Source organism: Coffea arabica, chromosome 4e (assembly GCF_036785885.1).
Source record: "Coffea arabica cultivar ET-39 chromosome 4e, Coffea Arabica ET-39 HiFi, whole genome shotgun sequence".
NCBI lineage: Eukaryota > Viridiplantae > Streptophyta > Magnoliopsida > Gentianales > Rubiaceae > Coffea > Coffea arabica.
In genome coordinates this window covers 5,048,160-5,066,374 of record NC_092317.1, presented here as the reverse complement: position 1 = coordinate 5,066,374, position 18,215 = coordinate 5,048,160, and the positions used below count along the sequence as shown (strand labels likewise).

The 18,215-nt window shown below is 38.2% G+C and overlaps 2 protein-coding genes across 6 annotated transcripts; one reads left to right on the top strand and one right to left on the bottom strand.

Moving 5' to 3' along the window:
• Window positions 1-720: 720 nt before the first annotated feature.
• LOC113741432 (uncharacterized) lies at window positions 721-7,264 on the bottom strand. Of its 3 annotated transcripts, none has more exons than XM_072047334.1 (11): window positions 6,725-7,264; window positions 5,793-5,948; window positions 5,488-5,720; window positions 5,068-5,267; window positions 4,310-4,480; window positions 3,424-3,738; window positions 3,073-3,231; window positions 2,847-2,996; window positions 2,537-2,743; window positions 2,208-2,432; window positions 721-2,107 (listed from the first exon to the last, which is right to left on the bottom strand). In XM_072047334.1, the coding sequence occupies exons 1-11, from the start codon at window positions 7,110-7,112 to the stop codon at window positions 1,300-1,302; spliced, it is 3,012 nt and encodes a 1,003-aa protein (XP_071903435.1). In that variant the 5' UTR covers window positions 7,113-7,264; the 3' UTR covers window positions 721-1,299. The 3 variants fall into 3 exon arrangements, with proteins under 3 accessions (XP_071903435.1, XP_071903436.1, XP_027124761.1); XM_072047335.1 differs by having other exon boundaries at window positions 5,488-5,638; window positions 5,824-5,948; window positions 6,725-7,203; XM_027268960.2 differs by having other exon boundaries at window positions 5,488-5,948.
• Window positions 7,265-9,725: 2,461 nt separating this feature from the next.
• LOC113742489 (uncharacterized) lies at window positions 9,726-17,551 on the top strand. 3 transcript variants are annotated; one of them, XM_072047332.1, is made up of 15 exons: window positions 9,726-9,916; window positions 10,035-10,083; window positions 10,225-10,649; window positions 10,778-10,862; window positions 10,971-11,357; window positions 11,629-11,726; window positions 12,014-12,075; window positions 12,209-12,279; window positions 13,467-13,543; window positions 13,695-13,773; window positions 13,857-14,253; window positions 14,506-14,606; window positions 14,928-14,992; window positions 15,092-15,171; window positions 15,534-15,773. In XM_072047332.1, exons 1-11 carry the CDS (start codon window positions 9,741-9,743, stop codon window positions 14,223-14,225), a joined length of 1,878 nt encoding a protein of 625 aa, XP_071903433.1. In that variant the 5' UTR covers window positions 9,726-9,740; the 3' UTR covers window positions 14,226-14,253; window positions 14,506-14,606; window positions 14,928-14,992; window positions 15,092-15,171; window positions 15,534-15,773. The 3 variants fall into 3 exon arrangements, with proteins under 3 accessions (XP_071903433.1, XP_027126122.1, XP_071903434.1); XM_027270321.2 differs by adding an exon at window positions 17,241-17,551 and having other exon boundaries at window positions 14,928-15,808; XM_072047333.1 differs by lacking the exon at window positions 15,092-15,171.
• The last annotated feature ends 664 nt before the right edge of the window (window positions 17,552-18,215 follow it).

The following is an 18,215-nucleotide window of genomic DNA, read 5'->3' as shown; positions in this document are numbered from 1 at the left end:
CCATTTACGTCTGATTTCCACTCCCAAATAAAATTAGTTTTATACACGATATATATATATATATATATATATATATATATATATATATATATATATATATATATATATATATATAGTCAGTCTATAATCGAAAAACATTATACTTGTTAAAATTAGTAACAAAAATTTAGACACTAACTTGTCAAAACGAATTAGATTGAATACCAATATTTGCTGTTTCACAGCTAATTCTTATGCTGTGAAGATGTGATAAATTCAGATGGCAAATTAAGAAACTGGAAATAGTAAGTATTAAACTTTCATCTTCCGCATAGCATGTAAAGGTTTTCCACTGAATACTCTGTAATCGGTCACCAAAATTTTTAGGAGGAGAAGAAACTTTGCCTCATTCCTGGCCAAGGCATCGCATTTCCAGTTTATATTGGCAGAGGTTATTATGCTGTTATGGAAAATCAGAGGTGAAGAGCCTATACATTATTTCAACTGAATAGCGCAGCCCCAACGGTGACAGGTAGACATTGGCGTGCAACTATAGCATCGTTGATGCGGCTTTTAGCTTCGGGTGATAAATGACAATCTCGGGCAGTGATTGGTTTTTAGCCTGCAGTCACCAGCACCAGGAAAACTCCGCAAGCCTTAACCCGGGGTATTCCTGCGTGAGGCAGCTAATTTGGGACTTTTTTGAGTTACATTTGTTGACGTCCAAAAAAGGCAAACAAAAGCCAAAGAAGGTGCAATTTCTGCCTTTCATTTGCGATCGAATAGTTTCATTCATGAATTGCTTCGGAATTAAGACGACCACCACTGAAAATACAGGAGTTACTCAAAACTTACTTCAAGAAAAATCAAGACATTGATACAACTCATGCAACATGGGGACGCAAAAATAGTCAAACCCTATATACTCAAATAACAAAATTTTTTTACCCGCTGCTGTACAAGCAAAACTCGGGAAATCTCATTCGGTGGGTGCAAACGGAAAAAATCACCCATTGTATCATGGCACGCACTCTTACTCCTTGTTATGCTATGTTCACTTGCCTGCATCTAAACTTTGTGTTCACAGGACATAATTCCATATCTCCAATGCAGTTCTGTATTCTCTAAGGTTCTCATCTCCCCCGGGATGGCCCCTTCCTGCCGGACTATTATTCCTAGTTATGTTATCTCAACCTGCCATAATCCAAATTTTGTATAGGCAAGATACACTTCCATGTTTCCCATGCAGTTCCCGTATTCTCAAAGTTCTCATCTCCCATGGAATGGCCTTTTCCTGCAAGAATGCACTCATTGGCTAATTTAACCTCTTCTCCTTTTCTTAATCATGTTGCAAAACATAGCAAGCGTCATGTCATCATCCCCTGTATTTTCTGCTGCTAATCTTTTATTGCAAAATTCAGCAAGGGTCATGTCATCATTTTCTGTTTCTTCTACTACTGAAATCTCATCTCTATTTCTTGATCTTTTGCCTCTCTTGCTACCAATGACGCCAGATGTACCCAAGTCCTTCTCCACTGTTGAATTCAACAGCGATGATGAGTGATGGTCTACAGCATTAGTACTTTCACTCTTCTCTGGAGTTGACTTGGTCTCACTTCTCTGCTTATTAACAACAGTATCATGTACAACATCAAATTCAGCAGTATTGGGAAAGGATATTCCAGGAATTCCATCCGGTGGTTCATTGTGTCCAGACCGTCTTGGATGTAATTTAGAAGCCTTTTGACCGAAGGTAGCTACTCCATCGCTTCTATTAACTTCAACTGCCTCTTCTCCTTTCGCTATCAACAACAAATTTGGATTATCAAATGATAATTGATGACCTTCTGTGTCATTACAACCTCCATTTTCTTCTAGTGACTTGTTGCATCTGCTGTAGCTTGGATGTTGGTCAAAATCTTGTTTACACTGAGTACCGGATCCATCATCTCTAACCAGTTCCCTTGTCTCCTCTCCACCAGTCATAATCAACGAATTCACGTTATTAGAAGATGATATCCGATCTACACTATCAGAACATCCATCCCTCTTGGGATGTGTTCTCCTAGCCCTCTTTTTGGAAGTACACTTGTACCCAGAAGCCATGCCCTTGGACTTCTGTGAGCTTCTATAAACAGACAAAAGAAAGCCAACCATCAAATAAATGAAAAAACACAAATGCAATCACAGAGGAGACTCTTATTACCACATTCAGATTGAGATCGTACCTATTTTGGCAATGATTAAATCCACCCAATGTCTCCAGATCGTTACTGTGCATTGTTTCTGAAGAATGCATTGTATCTGGACAATAGGACAAATGTTCTTCCGATGAAGCAATAGAATTGGTCCTCCTTGACTTCCTCTTTTGTCTCTTCCTTCTTGAGATTGAATCACCAGTGAAGCTCTCCACCTCAGTGCCACTGGCCAAAACTTCCTCGGAGCATAGATTGCTGTAAAGTCACATGAAATTATTAGACACAAGCCAAGTTACGTGTTACATAAATTGGCATTTCATCATTGAACACTATAAAATACGAACATTGAAACATCATACCTCAACCCCCAGTTCTGATGTCCAGAGAGATTGATACGCTCAGATTCAGATGTACAAGTTATTTCTGGCAATGGGACAAAATCACTAGGCAGTAGGCCAGGCCGTTCTGATTCCCGATCGACAAAGTTTGAAATCAGAGCGGCCCTTTGCATCTTTTTGGCAGCTTGAAGCCAAGGCACTTCATGTGGAAGAAGCACCTTCCATCTCCTGATTAGAATCAAAATAAAAGCAAGAAGAATCAAGACTCGTGAGAAAATAAAAGGTAAACACCAACAGTGATCTCATGCAAACTATCTGACTGGAATATTACCTTCGGCACTGACTATCAGTACGAGGCGGAACACACGCTGCAACCTTAGACCAACAATAGCCATGCTCTTCAATGGCTGCCTTTAATTTTGAATCCTCTTCTTGTGTCCAGTCATTCCGATTTAGAGAGGGATCTAAGCAGTTCACCCATCTGGTTCCAAAAACAAGGCCATGTTATTAGCAAATCAAACAATAGCAGTACCTTACTGAAAGAGAAGTATAGCTACCTTTCTCTACACTGAACTTGTGTCCTTCCAGGGACAAATCGGGCTATTTTTTTCCAAGTTTTCGGCCCAAAGAGCATCACAGCAACTTTTAAGCGCTTGTCTTCCTCTGGAGTCCACTTACCAACCCTTTGCCTGGCTGGGTGAAGTGATTTCATCCATCTGCATCAGTTTAAAAGACATGGTCAGGGTTCAAAAACCTAGTTGACATAAGCATGAAAAGAATCGCATATTTCAATGTCACACCATACCCCAATGTTTTCAATTTACTTCCTTTCAATTTCAACAAACAAACATTTAACATTGCTTAAGAAAAGACTTAAAACCAACATACAGGTTAAGAAGCAAACTGACCTATTAGAGCATTGGGTACCTATCCGTCCTTCCATAGCCGAAGCAACGACCTGCCAGTTGCTTTCTCCAAAAGCCTCTACGGCTGCTCGAAGTTGATTATCCTCCTCCTCAGTCCACTCCCTTTTGATTATGGAAGCATTAAGGCTTCTTTGATAACGAGCCAAGCACTGAAACGGGGTCCTATTTGTCCCCATTGATACAGCAATATCTATCCAGTTACTAAGCCCCTTCTGTTGAACAACATGCAGCAGATTCTTGTCCTCCGTTGAAGTCCAAGAATTTTGGTTAATTAAGGGGTCCTCACAGTTCAACCACCTGCAAAATTTTTAAACGGATCAGCCAACAAGTCCAAAACAGAATTAGAAGATGACTTTCATGCAAGCTCTTTTTCAACATTTTTCTTTTTCTATTGGAGGTTGGGTCCTAAGGGGAAAAAACCACCTCATTAGGGTAGCTCAGATACAAGAATAGACTCTCATGCAACACATTTCAAGCAATCAAGCTCAACAAGACAAGTTCAAAGCCATATCCATAAACTATACTATATCAATCAAAAAGTAACTTTGGACTGAAAGAATAAACAAATGTTACATACATCAAGAGTAATTGATATGCTACAGGCTCACAAAACAAATGATAAGCTCTTGAAAAATATAGAACGTGCCAGTCTGTATAAAAAATGGATAAATCTCTACGAAGACATGCCTGAAAACTACTTTATTAAAATTTGCCTATCACAGCACATTGCTACCATTTCAATTGTTTGTGCTCTTGGAAAATCACCATCCCCTATGACTCCTATTACTACTACTTCAACGACTACCAGGATGAAGAAGTACTCAAAATGCATAAACATTATATGCAACAAAACATTTTTTGCATTCACCTTGCTTGACATTCGGCACCGGATCTACCAGGAAGATACATGGAGGCTAACTCATCCCAGTTGACCTTTGGCAGAAATTGTCTCATCTTGTCAGGGGTAATATCGAGATCCCTGATTGATGCAACAATGCTGTCCAAATTATCAGAATCATCAAAAGATCCATCTCCATCACTGTGAGCAGAGCATCAAAAGAAGTGACAATCATAAGCCATGATATTCTTAGACAAAAAAGAAATCTAGTCACAAAAACTTATTTTTCAACCAATTAAATTAATATAAAGTTAAATGATTATAAAGGTAAGCTCTCTCATTTATCAATTTATTATTGGCATTAATAATTCTCAAAACTATTTGAGTGGAACATTAGTTCAATAGGGAGGACTTCAAGTTGTAACACTTGTTTTTGGACGTCAAATTAACAGTCAAAGCAATCCAAATGATACTGCTTTTTGATTTTCAAGTTGAAATTCTATGAATCACGTTGGATCTCATATACATCACAATGACTTTTTATTCTTTTTGAAAACGCATTACTTAGTTACTTGCCAGTTGATAGACCTAGATATTCTTTTTGCTCAAGTAGCAGATTGCTGTAATCCAAAAAAATCTTTGTTCTTATCCTTGTCTATATTTAGAAAACAAGACTATACATGCAAAAACCTTAACTAAAGGTTAAACATAGGATGATAGGTAAATGTAAAAAATTCAAATAAATGTACTGATGTGAATTCGCATCCTGCACATAGTAGAATAAATACCTTAGTAAATCAACTGATCTTTGAAGCAACATCTTTTGAAATTGCTGTTTCACACCATTCGAGAGCTTCTCTCTCTCTTCCTTTGACCACTTATTTCGAATCACAGATACAGGAAACTTTTCTAAAGCCTCTCTATAATTAGCAACTTGAGAATTCTCAGCAGGCCCATATTGCATAGGAGATGACTTCTTCTGACTAAGCTGCAAAAGCAACAGAAAAATGTATTTCAAAATTCAGACTCCTGACAAATATCACAAAACTTCAACTTAACATATGCTCTTAAAATATTTGTGCAAATGGCAACATTGATTTAAGAACTTGAAATACCAACAGTGTCCCTATAAAGAAGCAATTTTCGTGTTGGCTTAATAAAAAATGAATACTTGAGAGTCTAAGTGAAATAGTCTTTAGTGCACTAACCTGCACATTAGCACTTAGCTTTGGCACAGATATTAGCTGGACGCGGGCATCCTTCTTCTGTGATAAGGCTTGGCCAACTCTCTTTCTACAAGTAGCCTGAAAATCTTTCAGGATTTTCACCCTTTCCTTCAATTTTTTTAGCTCTTCAATCCTGGTTTCAATGTGCAACAATTTGCTCCTAATTAGTTTCTGACAAGACCTATTCTTCTTGATTGCATCCACAAAGGCTTCAGCTGCTTTTGGGAAAGAGGAACCTTTAACAGGCAATATAGCTGCATTAACAGAATCAGAATCGTGCCACTCACTGAAATCAGAAGGCTGGGTTCCAGCATTAACCTTACTACAAGCTTCAATATCCTTGGTGGCATTGTTGATCTTGTCCAGATAACTGGGAGACTCTTCTTGCAAATTAGAATTCTCAGGTTTGTGAGATACAACTTCCGTGCTTTCTCCCAGCCCACCTGAATTAAAACAACAGTAACGTTAAATGCTTCCTTATGTTGAAGCCCTTACTAAAGCACATGTCATCAGGAAAAAATCTGTAAACACAGTAAACCATGTATAGGATTCAATCAAAAACTTCATAAGCATCACGCTTGACCTGCAAAACTGAAAGAAAACAACAACAAATAGAATCTCAATGAAGTTTTAATCACAGTGACTAGTATAAATGTATGTCTATAGCACTGGCTATTTAACTTAGCCCTTTCCAGCCTCAATGATATGCCGATAAAACATCAAAAGTTGACTGTTATAGATGGAGCAACACCTTCACCTCATTGTATTTTCTATTTCTTACACCTCAACTTTTTCTTCTATACATAATCTTCCCAAAGAAGTAAAACTCACCATTTGCTAAAAAGTGACAGCTTTCAAACTTAAAACCCGGATTATATTAGGAGTTATGCAAACTCGAGCGTTCTTTCTGTGCTGCTCAAATTCCTGTCTAAAAAAGGATATTTAAATCTAAATATGCTTTCTAGTTTGTGGTTCTGTCTCTGCGACTCACCCAGTACAGACGATAAAGCATGACTTTTACATAGAGACAACGAATTTCAGATTGTACCATATTTAAGTTAGTTCACTAAACAATGCAGAAAAAATTCCCAAAATTAACAACTTTCAGGTGTTAATCAATTAATTTCAAGCAATTAAATATGTTGATATATTCAAACCTCAAACCAAATCCCCCAAATGCAACATTTTAAACTAAACCTGATAGATATACTCAATATACCTTCACTATAAGCAAAAAACCGCCGCTGTATAGCGCGGAGAGTTTCAAAATCATCATCTTCGTTCGCAGAGGGATGTATCGAGTATAAAGGCTCGAGTGTCAATGGCTCCAATGCATTATCAGTCACAATCGCGAATCTTTTCTGTATATTACGGACCAATTCAAGGTCATCTTCGGCGTCATCAGCATCCGAATCGGAACCAGTAGTGGCGGCGGCTCCGCTAGTAGTGGCGGTGACCGCTGGGGAGGGAGAGCAGGGGTTTTCGAGGTCATCTACGTTTGTTCCAGTGAGAAGACAGGCTCTTCTTAAAGCTTCCATGTCTTCGTCAAATCCATCGTCGGCGTCGCTTCCGGATGATTCTTCTTCTTCGTCATCGTTTAAGGACATTGAAAAAAAAATAGGGGTTTTGGACAAAAGAATTTGAGAGGAATTGAATGGGGAAGTTGAAGAACGAATTGGCGGCAAGGGGGAGGAGTCTGCTGGCTGCCGAGAGTCATCATATATACATAGGGCACTGGCAAGTTCTTTCAATTTCCATTGGGTCTTTTAATGCGGAAAGGAAAATATAAGGGGTTCTGTGCATTTTTTCCATTTTTTAATTATATTAAACAGTTTAGATTAATTCTAGTTTGCGCCCCTAAAGTATGACAAATTGCGAATTTTCTCATTTAACTTTTGATTTGAACGATTTACTACTATATTTAACACACTATGGGCCTGTTTGGAACCTGAGTTTTTTGGAAGTTTGTATAAAACTTTACTGTAGTGCACTGTAGAAGTTTTTGAAAAAATTTTGTAAAAGCTTTTGTAAGGTGAAAAACTTTTTTGTAGAAATTTTTGTAAGGTAGAAATTTTTTTTTTTCCTTTTCTTTTTTTTTCCTTTCTTTTTCTCTTTCTCTTTCTTTTTCTTTTTTTTTTCTTTCCTTTTTCTTTTCTTCCCTATCTCCTTCTTCTTCATCCCAATAGCAACGCAGACGCAGCAACAACGCAGACGCAGCAACAATGCAGCAACGCAGCCTCCCATCAGCCCAACAGCCTGCTCCACCCCCAACTCCGCCACCGGCCCCACCTCCAGCACCTCCGCCAAAGCCTCCTCCAGCCCCTCCTCCCACGCCTCCACCTGCTCCACCTCCGGCACCACCACCAATGCCTCCACCAGCCCCTCCTCCTACTCTCCCGCCTGCTCCACCTCCAACTCCACCATCAGCCCCACCTCCTGCACCACCACCTACTCCTCCACCAGCACCTCCTCCAACGCCACCACCAGCACCACCACCACCACCACTATCTGCACCTCCTCCAACTCCAACACCACCATCGGCTCCTTCACCAGCACCTCCTCCAATGCCACCTCCCGCCACCCCTCTCCTTCCTTTCCCCTTCTTCTCCCCCTAGCCCTTCCCCCTTCCTCTTCCCTCGCCCGGCAGTCAAGGCGCACCTCCTCCACAAGCCAGTCAAAAATTTTTTTTCTTGCAATTTTCAGCCTTCCCCTCTCCTCCCCCTTCCTGCAATCTGGTGCGTGGAAAAATCCCCCTCCCCGGCGCTGTCTAGGGCACCGCTTCTGTGAGCTCAAAAACGACGAACAGTCCAAGTGTACAGGGCACCGCTTCTGTCTGGCAAAGTGTTTTGGAGTTTCAAAACAAGATGCGGCAAAACGACGTTGTTTTGCTAAAAGTTTAACAAGGGACACGTGAGTTTTTTTTGGAAGTTTTTTGGGTTCCTGTAGTAAAAGTTGTATAAAAACTAGTAGCAAACAAACTTGCTCAAAAACTTGGGTTCCAAACACCCCCTATGTTGCAATATCTTGAAGACTTTACTATTTTTTTTATTATCAATCAAAATACATACTAAGATATGCTCTCGGTGGGGGTGTAATTTTTAATCGAACTTGAAACAACTAGAGGTTGAAGGTTAAATTCAATCCACTTGAACTACTACTCATAGAGTTGAGTATTAATAGAAAAAATCAAAAAGTCAAAGTACTTGTTGAACCTTATGAATGGCACATTTATATTATTATTTTATAACCATTTATTGCAAAATTTCTTTTATAGGTAAGAGATTTATAAATTTATCAAAAGACTAGTTTTAGATCTTGATTGAACTCTCGACTCAAACTCAAGTAACTTTAGTAGGCTTCAATATTTCACTCAATAACAACTCTAGCCTTCATTCTTTCTTCATGAATTTCACGAATTTTTGTTACTTTTTCAATATTGAAGGAATATTTCTTTCATTGATAGTACATACACCATGATGACCGTATTAGCGAATGAATAATCCAATTATAAACATGGTGCACTATGACAGTAGTTGACTGCTTTTTAAACTGCAATGCATACAAAAGTCTTATGCAACCACATTGTTCGGGTAAAATATTACTTCGGCCTTCAAAACTCATGGGTTTTGTGATAAGATAGCAACTTTTACTTCAAGCAATTAAGATCCTAATTGCAAATGGATTCTCAAAGTGACAAATTTGCAATTATTCTTTTTAACAAGAACAAATTTATTTAAAAACTAAAGAATAAATTTTATGATGATATTTTCAACACCATTACAAATTTTTGAATCTATAAAAATCCAATAATATGAAATATTTCGCCTAGTATATTGGAGTATTTTTATGCATTTAGTTGCAGATCTACCCAAAATCAGGAAAAAAAAAAAAAAGATCCAATACATATCAAAGCTTCTTCTGAGTTGATTATTTGCTTTTGTTTTTAGATAATAATTTTTATACTAGAAAAAGTTAAAATTCATAATCTATCAAATAATAACTTTGCTAAGTATTTTCTAAAATTATTTTCTATAACTAGACTTTTCAAATTATAAAGCAACTCAAATTGAGGCCATCATTTTATAGTAAAATGTTTTTATATACACTACTATAGTAAGATTTTTTAAAAACGTTCTAAAAAAAACAGCTAATCCAAACACGGGCCTGTGTTGTTCACCCCGCCCAACAAGCCTTCTTAGCCAACGTTCGCAAAACAAGTCCAGTCCGCCAACCCAATGCCAAATCCAATCCAACCCAACGGCCACCTCGTCAAGAACACAAAACCAAGTCCCAAGGTCCGTCCCCCTTCACCTTCTTCTTGCTCGTGCAAGCGTCAGTCCCCTTCTCTTCTTGTCCACCAGCTCGCTGTTCTTTTAAGGGCTTTTGAGGAGACAAATTTGGCTAAAGATTGGTATGGAGATTACATTTTTATTGTTTTTTAGGTGTATTTTTCGTGCTTTGAACCATGCATTTAGTAGGAGTGGTTTAATTTGTTGTTAAGCAAGTTATTTGATTTTCAAACTCCACAGGGTTTATATCTGCTGCACAGAGATTCTGTCTGAAACGAGAATGGAAAAGGTATGCATATGCAGATTCTTTGTTTTTCCACTGTCCTCGTGGAATTTTGTATGATAGAGTGGTTTCTTTGTTATCTTGGAGAGATTTTATCACGACAACTATCAAGTTTAAATTTTTATTTTCTTTCTGAAACAATGGTAGGAAGTGCAGCAAAACGCTTTTTCAGACGAAGATCAGCGCATTTACGAAATAATTGCACGCGATGATGGAGATGAATTTCAATCTGCTTTAGAGGGTGCAGTCATAGTTCAATATTTTGGATACATTGTGAAACTACAGTTTGGTGAATCTGAATTCTGCCCATTTGAGCTGTTGCACTGGATTTGTTATCATCGTGCTGCACGGTGTGGTGCATTATTGCTGGAAAGAAATGATGGTTTGGTCATTGACCTTAATGTTGCAAAAAGGGATGGTATTTTCCCTCTTCATGAAGCTGCCTGCTCATTGTCTTCTTCCTTAGTTAAGTTGTTTCTTCGGCATGGAGCTGAAGCTAATCGTAGACTTCATGCTATTGATTCGGATAAAAGGGAACTGCTTCCTGTCCAGATAGCACTTGAAACGTTAAGGTACCATTTACATTTCATCATCTGCTTCTTGAGCCTGCACAACTTCGTTGAAAGCATATTCCTCTCTATCTCTTGGTTCTTGTTCTGTTTACTAATGTTTGACTTGCCCTTCTGTGGGATTTCTCTAGTTGTGACAACACTCTGACGGAATGGAAGCCAAATACAAAAGAATCAGTCTTCGACCTGATCATCATGCTTTGCTTCCCCAGATTGGTTTGGTTCTTTGCAGTAGCTTTGTCTAATTTGTATCTGTAGATTGTTGAAATGTGTTTCTCATGTTTGAAGTGTGACTAATGCATACGCAATAATGCCTTGTTACAGCAAGATCAACTTGAGACTGTCAGGCTGCTTGTGGCTCACACAGAATTGCTTGATGAGATTGTCTGCTATTATGTCCTGAAGGGTGCACTTATTGAACTGGCCATCCTATTGATGGCCAATTGGGAAAAGGTTATGGGCCCCGTCTCATGTCTATGTGTGGATGGTTCAAAAGTACAAGTTCCATTACGCCATTTTATCAGAAGCGAAATGGCTGCATTATTGGATCTAGAACACTACTTAATGTACAGAAAAGGAGAGGAAGAGAAAAAGTTGTATGAGTTGTCCAAGGAAAGGAAGTCAGCGATGCTATCTACTCTACCTTTGCTTGAAGTGTTTGAAAAGGCCGGTGATGCTATTGGAAAATATGTTCAATCGAGGGACGTAAATGTAAGTTGTGATGAATTTTGTTGCGCATTCTTTTTTTACCGAACTGGGAATTGAGGTTAAGTTTGTTATGGTGGGATGCTTTGTATTAATTGGTTCATTCAGGGATTAACATGTTAACAGGGCCATGATAGCACATTGTTGTGGATGTGAGCTTTCTTCTTTTGAGTTGCAGTTTTGTTTATTGCCTGGTGGACATGCTTATACATAACATTTTCTGTTAACTATTATACCAACTTGAATCTGCAACACCAAACTTGTAGTTTTCTTGCAGATCCAAGATGAACAGGTTGCCGAAGATGTTACAAGGCTATTTAGAGAAGCAGGTTTCAGACCAAACTCTCAAGGAAATAGATTAGTCACTATGAAAAGGTTTGTCATTCCTGCACTCATGTGTCTTATTTTATCAAATGTATACATGTGCAACAGAACTGCCTAATAGATGAAATTAGAATTATACAAATCAAATAGTAAAATTTAGAAGGTGTAGTCAAGGACAAAGGAATAATTCCAAGGAGTGCTCGTTTTACTACTGACCAGCTAGCACCTTGGATTCTTTTCTTTTGTTTCCTCCTTTTTTCAAGGGGTGGGGGAAGGGAAGAGATTAAAGCAATTCAATGCTCATCACTATTGACATGTGGAATCTCTATTTGGTATAGTGCTAAGGATGCTATCTTGGAAGAACAAACTGAATCGATTGAAGAAAAAAAGGACAACCTGGGTAATGTATTTATTTGCTTATTCAGACACATCATCCTGGTCTATTTTTGTTTAAAAAAGATTATGAAGGGACTCTAATCCACAGAGATGTTGTTGACTTGTGTGATTGCTAATTGATCCTTAATTCATTTCAGGAATTGAATCCAGAGGAGAGACTCCTCTTAATCCATTGTTCCCAAAGGAGGACACCTCTACTCGCACTGATGTAAGAGAAGTTTGAAGTTGGAAAGTTTAGATCTTGTTGTCCTTGCCTCTTTATTTTCTTCCTCATCAGCATAATAGTTAAGTTTATCGGTGTCATATCTTGTAAGTGACTCAGTCATGGCCATGATCCAAATACTTATTCATGCTTCTTCAAGAAAGAAGTAATTGGAGAAGCTTAAAGGCGTCTAGATTGCAATCTCATTAAGTAAAGGGAAAGAGAACTGTCATTGTAGATCACTATGTTTTTCATGTTATAAGCAATAACTTCATTGATATTGATGGTATGTAGGTACTTCTGTCAGAAAATATAAAATTCTTGTTAATTCTACCAAAATTTAGGGCCTGCTAGTAGCAACATTTGGAACTGTCATTTAGAAATTTTTAAAATGTTTCTTTTCCTGCAGTGGCACTTTGAGTCTCAAGGTAAATAATTTCCTAGACATAAAATTGTTCATTATTCTTTAATCTTTTTGAGAGCAATATGTTATGTTGTCAAATATGAGACAAATGGAAGTAGGGGATCTTTGGTTAAAGCAATCAGCTAAGTAGAACTGTCAGGGTCCTTCCTGGTACATCTTTGAACAATTCATTCCGGTGCTTAAGCACAATGCTAAATTATGCTTTATTGAAAGTCAGTGCTCTTATGTATATAGTAATTTTTTCATCTGTGAATCCTATAATTATGCAATCACACATATGTTAACCTACTCTTTTATCAAGGGTTTAGACAAGAGAAGAAGAGATCCAATATTTTTGTAAAAAATGCAAAACCAAATAAAAGGAAGAACTTGAGGAACCATGCCTTGTATTTGCCCTGGACCCACTTCAGACAAGAAAAAGCACTAGACTTGCACTTCGCTTCACTTGTAGCTTAAATATGTGCTTCATGCACTTTTAGCCATTGGAGAAGGTTATTGACAACTATGCTGTCCTTGTCCATGGAAAAAGAAGGAAAGGAGCTCCTGGTGTGTTTTATTAGTCATAATGAATGTGTGAGTAGAGACTGTCACCTTGATCAGGATGCAGTCCTTTATTGCTTTCTCATCTAAGTATTTAAGAAGAAACTGACATTTCTAAAGATTTTTGAAGTAGTTTTGTAGCAGATATCGCAAACCTTTTTTGGCTTGCCTGGTCTTGAAGGAGCTTCCTCCTTCATTGTTTAATTGATGTCTTGTATATGACATGCAGACTGACTTCAGAGGGAATACATTTGACTTGGAGCTCCTAAAGATGACACCTCTAATTACAGCACTTGAAAAACTAAGGTGCGCGGTGATATTGTTTCTCCCTGGGTCTTCAATGTTGCTAGCTTAGAGACCCTTAATGTTTTGTCATGTCACCATTTTGTCTTTTCGTGTTCTTGTTTCTTCTTCTTCCATTGTTTACATTTGAGTTTTTCTTTTTGTTTCTGTGTAGTACATATAAAAGATTGCGACAGTGGACCCCACAGCAATCTATATTCAAGTTGATTATCATGCTTTGCCTCCCTGAAATGGTTCGTTTTTGGCTGTTCTTGGATAAATTGCTATTGTATTCTTGTGCTAGGTATTTATGTGAGGTAAATTGCCTTCATGACAGAAACAAGTGCTGGAAACTGCTCGCTTGCTTGAGTTGAACCAAAAAGATATCAGTGAAGCTGCTTGCTATTTTGCAATGAAGGGTAAAATTATCGAACTGGCCATTCTATTGATGGTGGCAAGAGAGAAGTCTTTGGGTCCTGTATGTGCTTATGGGTTTGAAAATCATTCAAGCTCAGAAACTGCAATCACCTTTCGTCAATTTGTCAGGAGAGAATTGGCAGGGTTGCTCGATTTAGGATTCTGTTTAATGGGCCGAAAAGATCCAGAGTTGGTAAGATTAGACGACTTGTGTGAGGAAAGGGAGCAGGCAATGCTACCTACACTACCATTGCTTGATGTGTTTGAGAGGGGCAGGTGCTGCTATTGAGGTGTACCTTCAATCAAGGCCTGATGGCGTAAGTTGCTATAGTTTGTTGTTGTGATATGATCACTGTCAAAAGTCAGATTTTAGTCTATAATAGATGCATTCTGGCAATTTTGAAGTTCTGGTAACTTGGGGAGTTACAGCCGGATGCACCATGTGAAATGTGCTCCATTCATTCCTTGTAATTGTCATTTATCAGCAGAGAAGTCACTTTTTGTTGCTTTTCTCTGTGAAAATTCTTATACTGAATTGTGGAACACTAACCTGTGGAGTATTCTCTCAGGTGGTTGAGGAACAAGTAGTCCAAGACATGGAGAGGCTGTTTGCTGATGCAGGTTACAAGTTGAAGTCTGAAGACATCAACCTTAGCAGTACAGCACACAGGTTAGAGATTCTTCAACTATGGGCATTATGATTATATGCATAAATGCATCATCTATGCAAGAATTTCGTGGTTCAGGATTAATAGAGGAGTATTCAACTAAAATGTATAGAAATTCAAATGATTTACTTATATCGAGACAAACAAGATAGATTGGATCTGTATCAGTCCTTTTTAGCCTTCCTAAATCAGGGAAATGTCCTTCCTGGAATAGGTCAAGAAATTTTACTAAAGCTTGCTGTACAAATTAAGCAGAGCAGTATGAAAGTGATGCTATATCATGCCTAACTTTTGATCTTTTGTTGTGGCTTTTGTATTTGCAGTGCATCAGACAAGGTGCTCTTGGATCAACAAGACCATCCTGTTCAAGTTTCAAAGGATAACCATGGTGCTTAGTTCTTAAATGCTTTGGTGCTTAGTTTCCATTTCATTAAACTAAAAGTAATTGAGAAATTGTTCTGGCTGGTTATGCTTTTCTTTGATGCAGTAGAGAGAACAGAGGGTGTTTCTAAAATAAATTGCACCATGCCACCTTATTCACAACTAGGTGGTTCTCCTGATACCTATGTAAGAGTAAACTTGAGAATTTTCCGTGCGTCAGATAACCATATTTTACCATTTGAAGTGCTTATCTTACCATGTGTGGAAGTTATTATATTGAACTGAAGTAGATAGGTGTTCAAGTCATACGCATCCCGTGATTTATTGCAAACCCTTAGGGACAGTTTCTTTATTTTGTGTTTCATGGCCTTTTTATGCTATTGTCCTTTTCTTCTACATATGTTATTGATTGAACGTTTAGAATTATTTTGCTTGTTTTCAAATTTAATTTCATAGTTGCGTGGGACTGACTGATAAAATCTGCTGTGTCTCCCCCCATCCAAAAATAAAAAAACCCTGACCCATAAATTCGTTTGTTTGGGTGAAAGTCAATGCTTGGGTTGAACAATCACCTGCAAAGGTTTATTTTTGCTCAAAACCGTTGGCGTCCCTCTGCTTTCTCCTCAAACATTCAGCACTTTCACACATGCTCAACAAAGGCCAGCTTGTCATTTGGTTTAGCCAAACCGTGGGAGGTGAGGCAGCACAAAATTGCCCAAGCAGAACAGAACATGCAGAAAGTTTCAACAAAATGGTTGTCCGCCTTTGTATTATTAGTCAAGAGGGGGCTTAAATGCTTATGATTCTCCCTGCTCTTAAGTTGGTAAGTTCGAATCTTGGGCTTTTCTTTTTTAATCTTAGTGCTTATGGCAGAGCTTTAGCATGCATGAATGTTGGATTCTCCTGTTCATTGCATCTTGGCTTTGTGCAGCTAGTAGCCTGTTTATATATTCTCGCTTCTTCCCCGATATACTATTGTCTAGAAATTGTTGCTTGTAGTTATCATGCAAGTCGTGTGATGTCCAGCTAGGACTTGTTTCACATGTAGGGCATTGTTTCATTTTAATTAGGGTACCTAGTTGCAAATTTTTGGGGCAGATATGTGTAATCTAGAAGCTATTTTTACATCAAATTCAGAATGTTTGAAGCTTCTGAAGTTAATTCAGCAGTTGGTTGGTCCATAAGTTTTTTAAGAGCAGTGTTGTCAAATTCCGTGCATGGGACAAAAATAACGATGACATTGTGTGCCATGAATAGAGTCTAACACCTTGAGACCTTCTGGATATTGTTTGATCTCCCTTAATTAGTAGTGTTGTCATCAGAGGAAGTTCTAAGGATTGAAATGATAAATTCTCTGTAGAGTTTGTAAAGAAACTAGGCAGGGTGACAAGGATTTGGTCACTGGTCATTGTAGCTGGTAGGGATATGGTGGTGCCGAGCTTTTACAGGTCTAATAGTTTCTAGGTTTTCCTAGGAATCCAGGAAACTCATTTATATCTCAATTTCAATTTGGCACTTGCATTCCAGGTATATGCCCAAATAGCTTCCTGCTTTGTTGCTAACTATATTTAGTTTTGTGAAACAAGTTCCAGTGTTTGCTGAACTTTGTTGAGGTAAATTTTTTTTTTTTCATATGCATGCCAATTTTGGCGTCTTTCAGTCATTTCTGTGCAATTTTGGATCTCAAAACTGATACCTACTCATCAAAAGAAATTAGGCTGTAGTTTTGGTTGGTAAAAAAGCTACTGGTTCTGGTTGCTGCACCTAAAGGTATTGGTTGCTGAAAACAATAAGCAAAGGAAGAAGAGGCAACGGAAAGTGTTAAGAACCGAAGGATTTGAAATATTTGAAGAATCTTCGTTTTTACTTCGAATGCTTGTATCTGGAGCTGCTATTGATATTTTGGTGTTCTGGATTTTACCTTTTCTCATACAAGGGATTGGAACTAAGAAAAGATTGTCGCTGCCACATTTGGCATGGCAATGGCAAAATAGTTTTCCCATATCATGGATTATGCTGCCACTGTACTTCTTTCACTGGATACTCTTTTGTTGAACTTACTTTGTCTCAGTTGTAATACGTACTGTTACTGTTATTTATTGCTGGATGCAGATTGTTGTTTGAAAATTGCTGTCATTGCATTGAGTTGTTTGTCACCAAACATGATGTACAGGGAGGATATAAACTTGCTTATTAGCATATGTCACATTGTTTCGCTTGATGTCAACTCATCTCTTCTGAATATGTCATTTCAGGTGTAAAGTTCGAAGATTTTTGGTCGGTAGGATGAATCAAGGATGCGCTACACAACTTAGGGATTTAGTCTATCTGCAGGTTTGCAAAAGTCAGGAGTACGTAGCTTGTAAATATGTGGCAATTACTTTTGGCTTATCACTAGTAGTTAGCTGGTGGAACTTGAGGAATATCTGCATGACCATCTAAATTCTCATTTCAGAATATTAGATCTGTGAGTTCCTTTGCGTTCTAGTATTACACAAGTACAATGGCAAGTTGACTCAGATGGAAAACCCAATTGTTAGTTCACAGTCACACATTTATTTTTCAATTTCTTCTCACTTTCTTGGACCTTTCAACTGTTAGTATTGACGTGTCTCAATATTTCTTGCCTCATGCGACAAAATTTATCTTCTGATTTCCGTTTCCAGATCATCAGAATGGTGGGCAGCAGGCATCTCATAGATTAATTCAATAGTTGCAAATTCATTATTTAGAGTTAAGCATGATCCTTTGCTCATCTCTCTCTCTCTCTCTCTCACACACACACACCACCCCCCCCCCCCAACCCAAAAAAAAAAAATCGTTGCCTTATAATGTAAATCTACCCTTCGTTGAGATTTGGGAGTTGAAGAACCATTGGGCAACTTGCCGAAATTCATACAGCCACACTGCCTATATAACACAGTGGTAAGCATCATGCATGCCTGATGTATCTACCAACAGAGCTTTTGCTTAGTAATTAAAATAACGGTATTGGAAAACCTGCATTGTGCACAATATGCCTTTGTTTGCTTTGGATGTATGACATTGGATGGTCACTGTCCAAACAAACCGTTTGATTGTTGCAGGTTCTTAGCTTTTGTAGGCAAAAACTTGGGTAGACCTGGTCTTGTAGACCTAGTGGCTCAAATTTTGCCACGTCTTCAATACTTGAATTGGTGAGGAGCAAATTTTGAGCCACTAGGTTCACATAGATTGGGTCTACCCAAGTG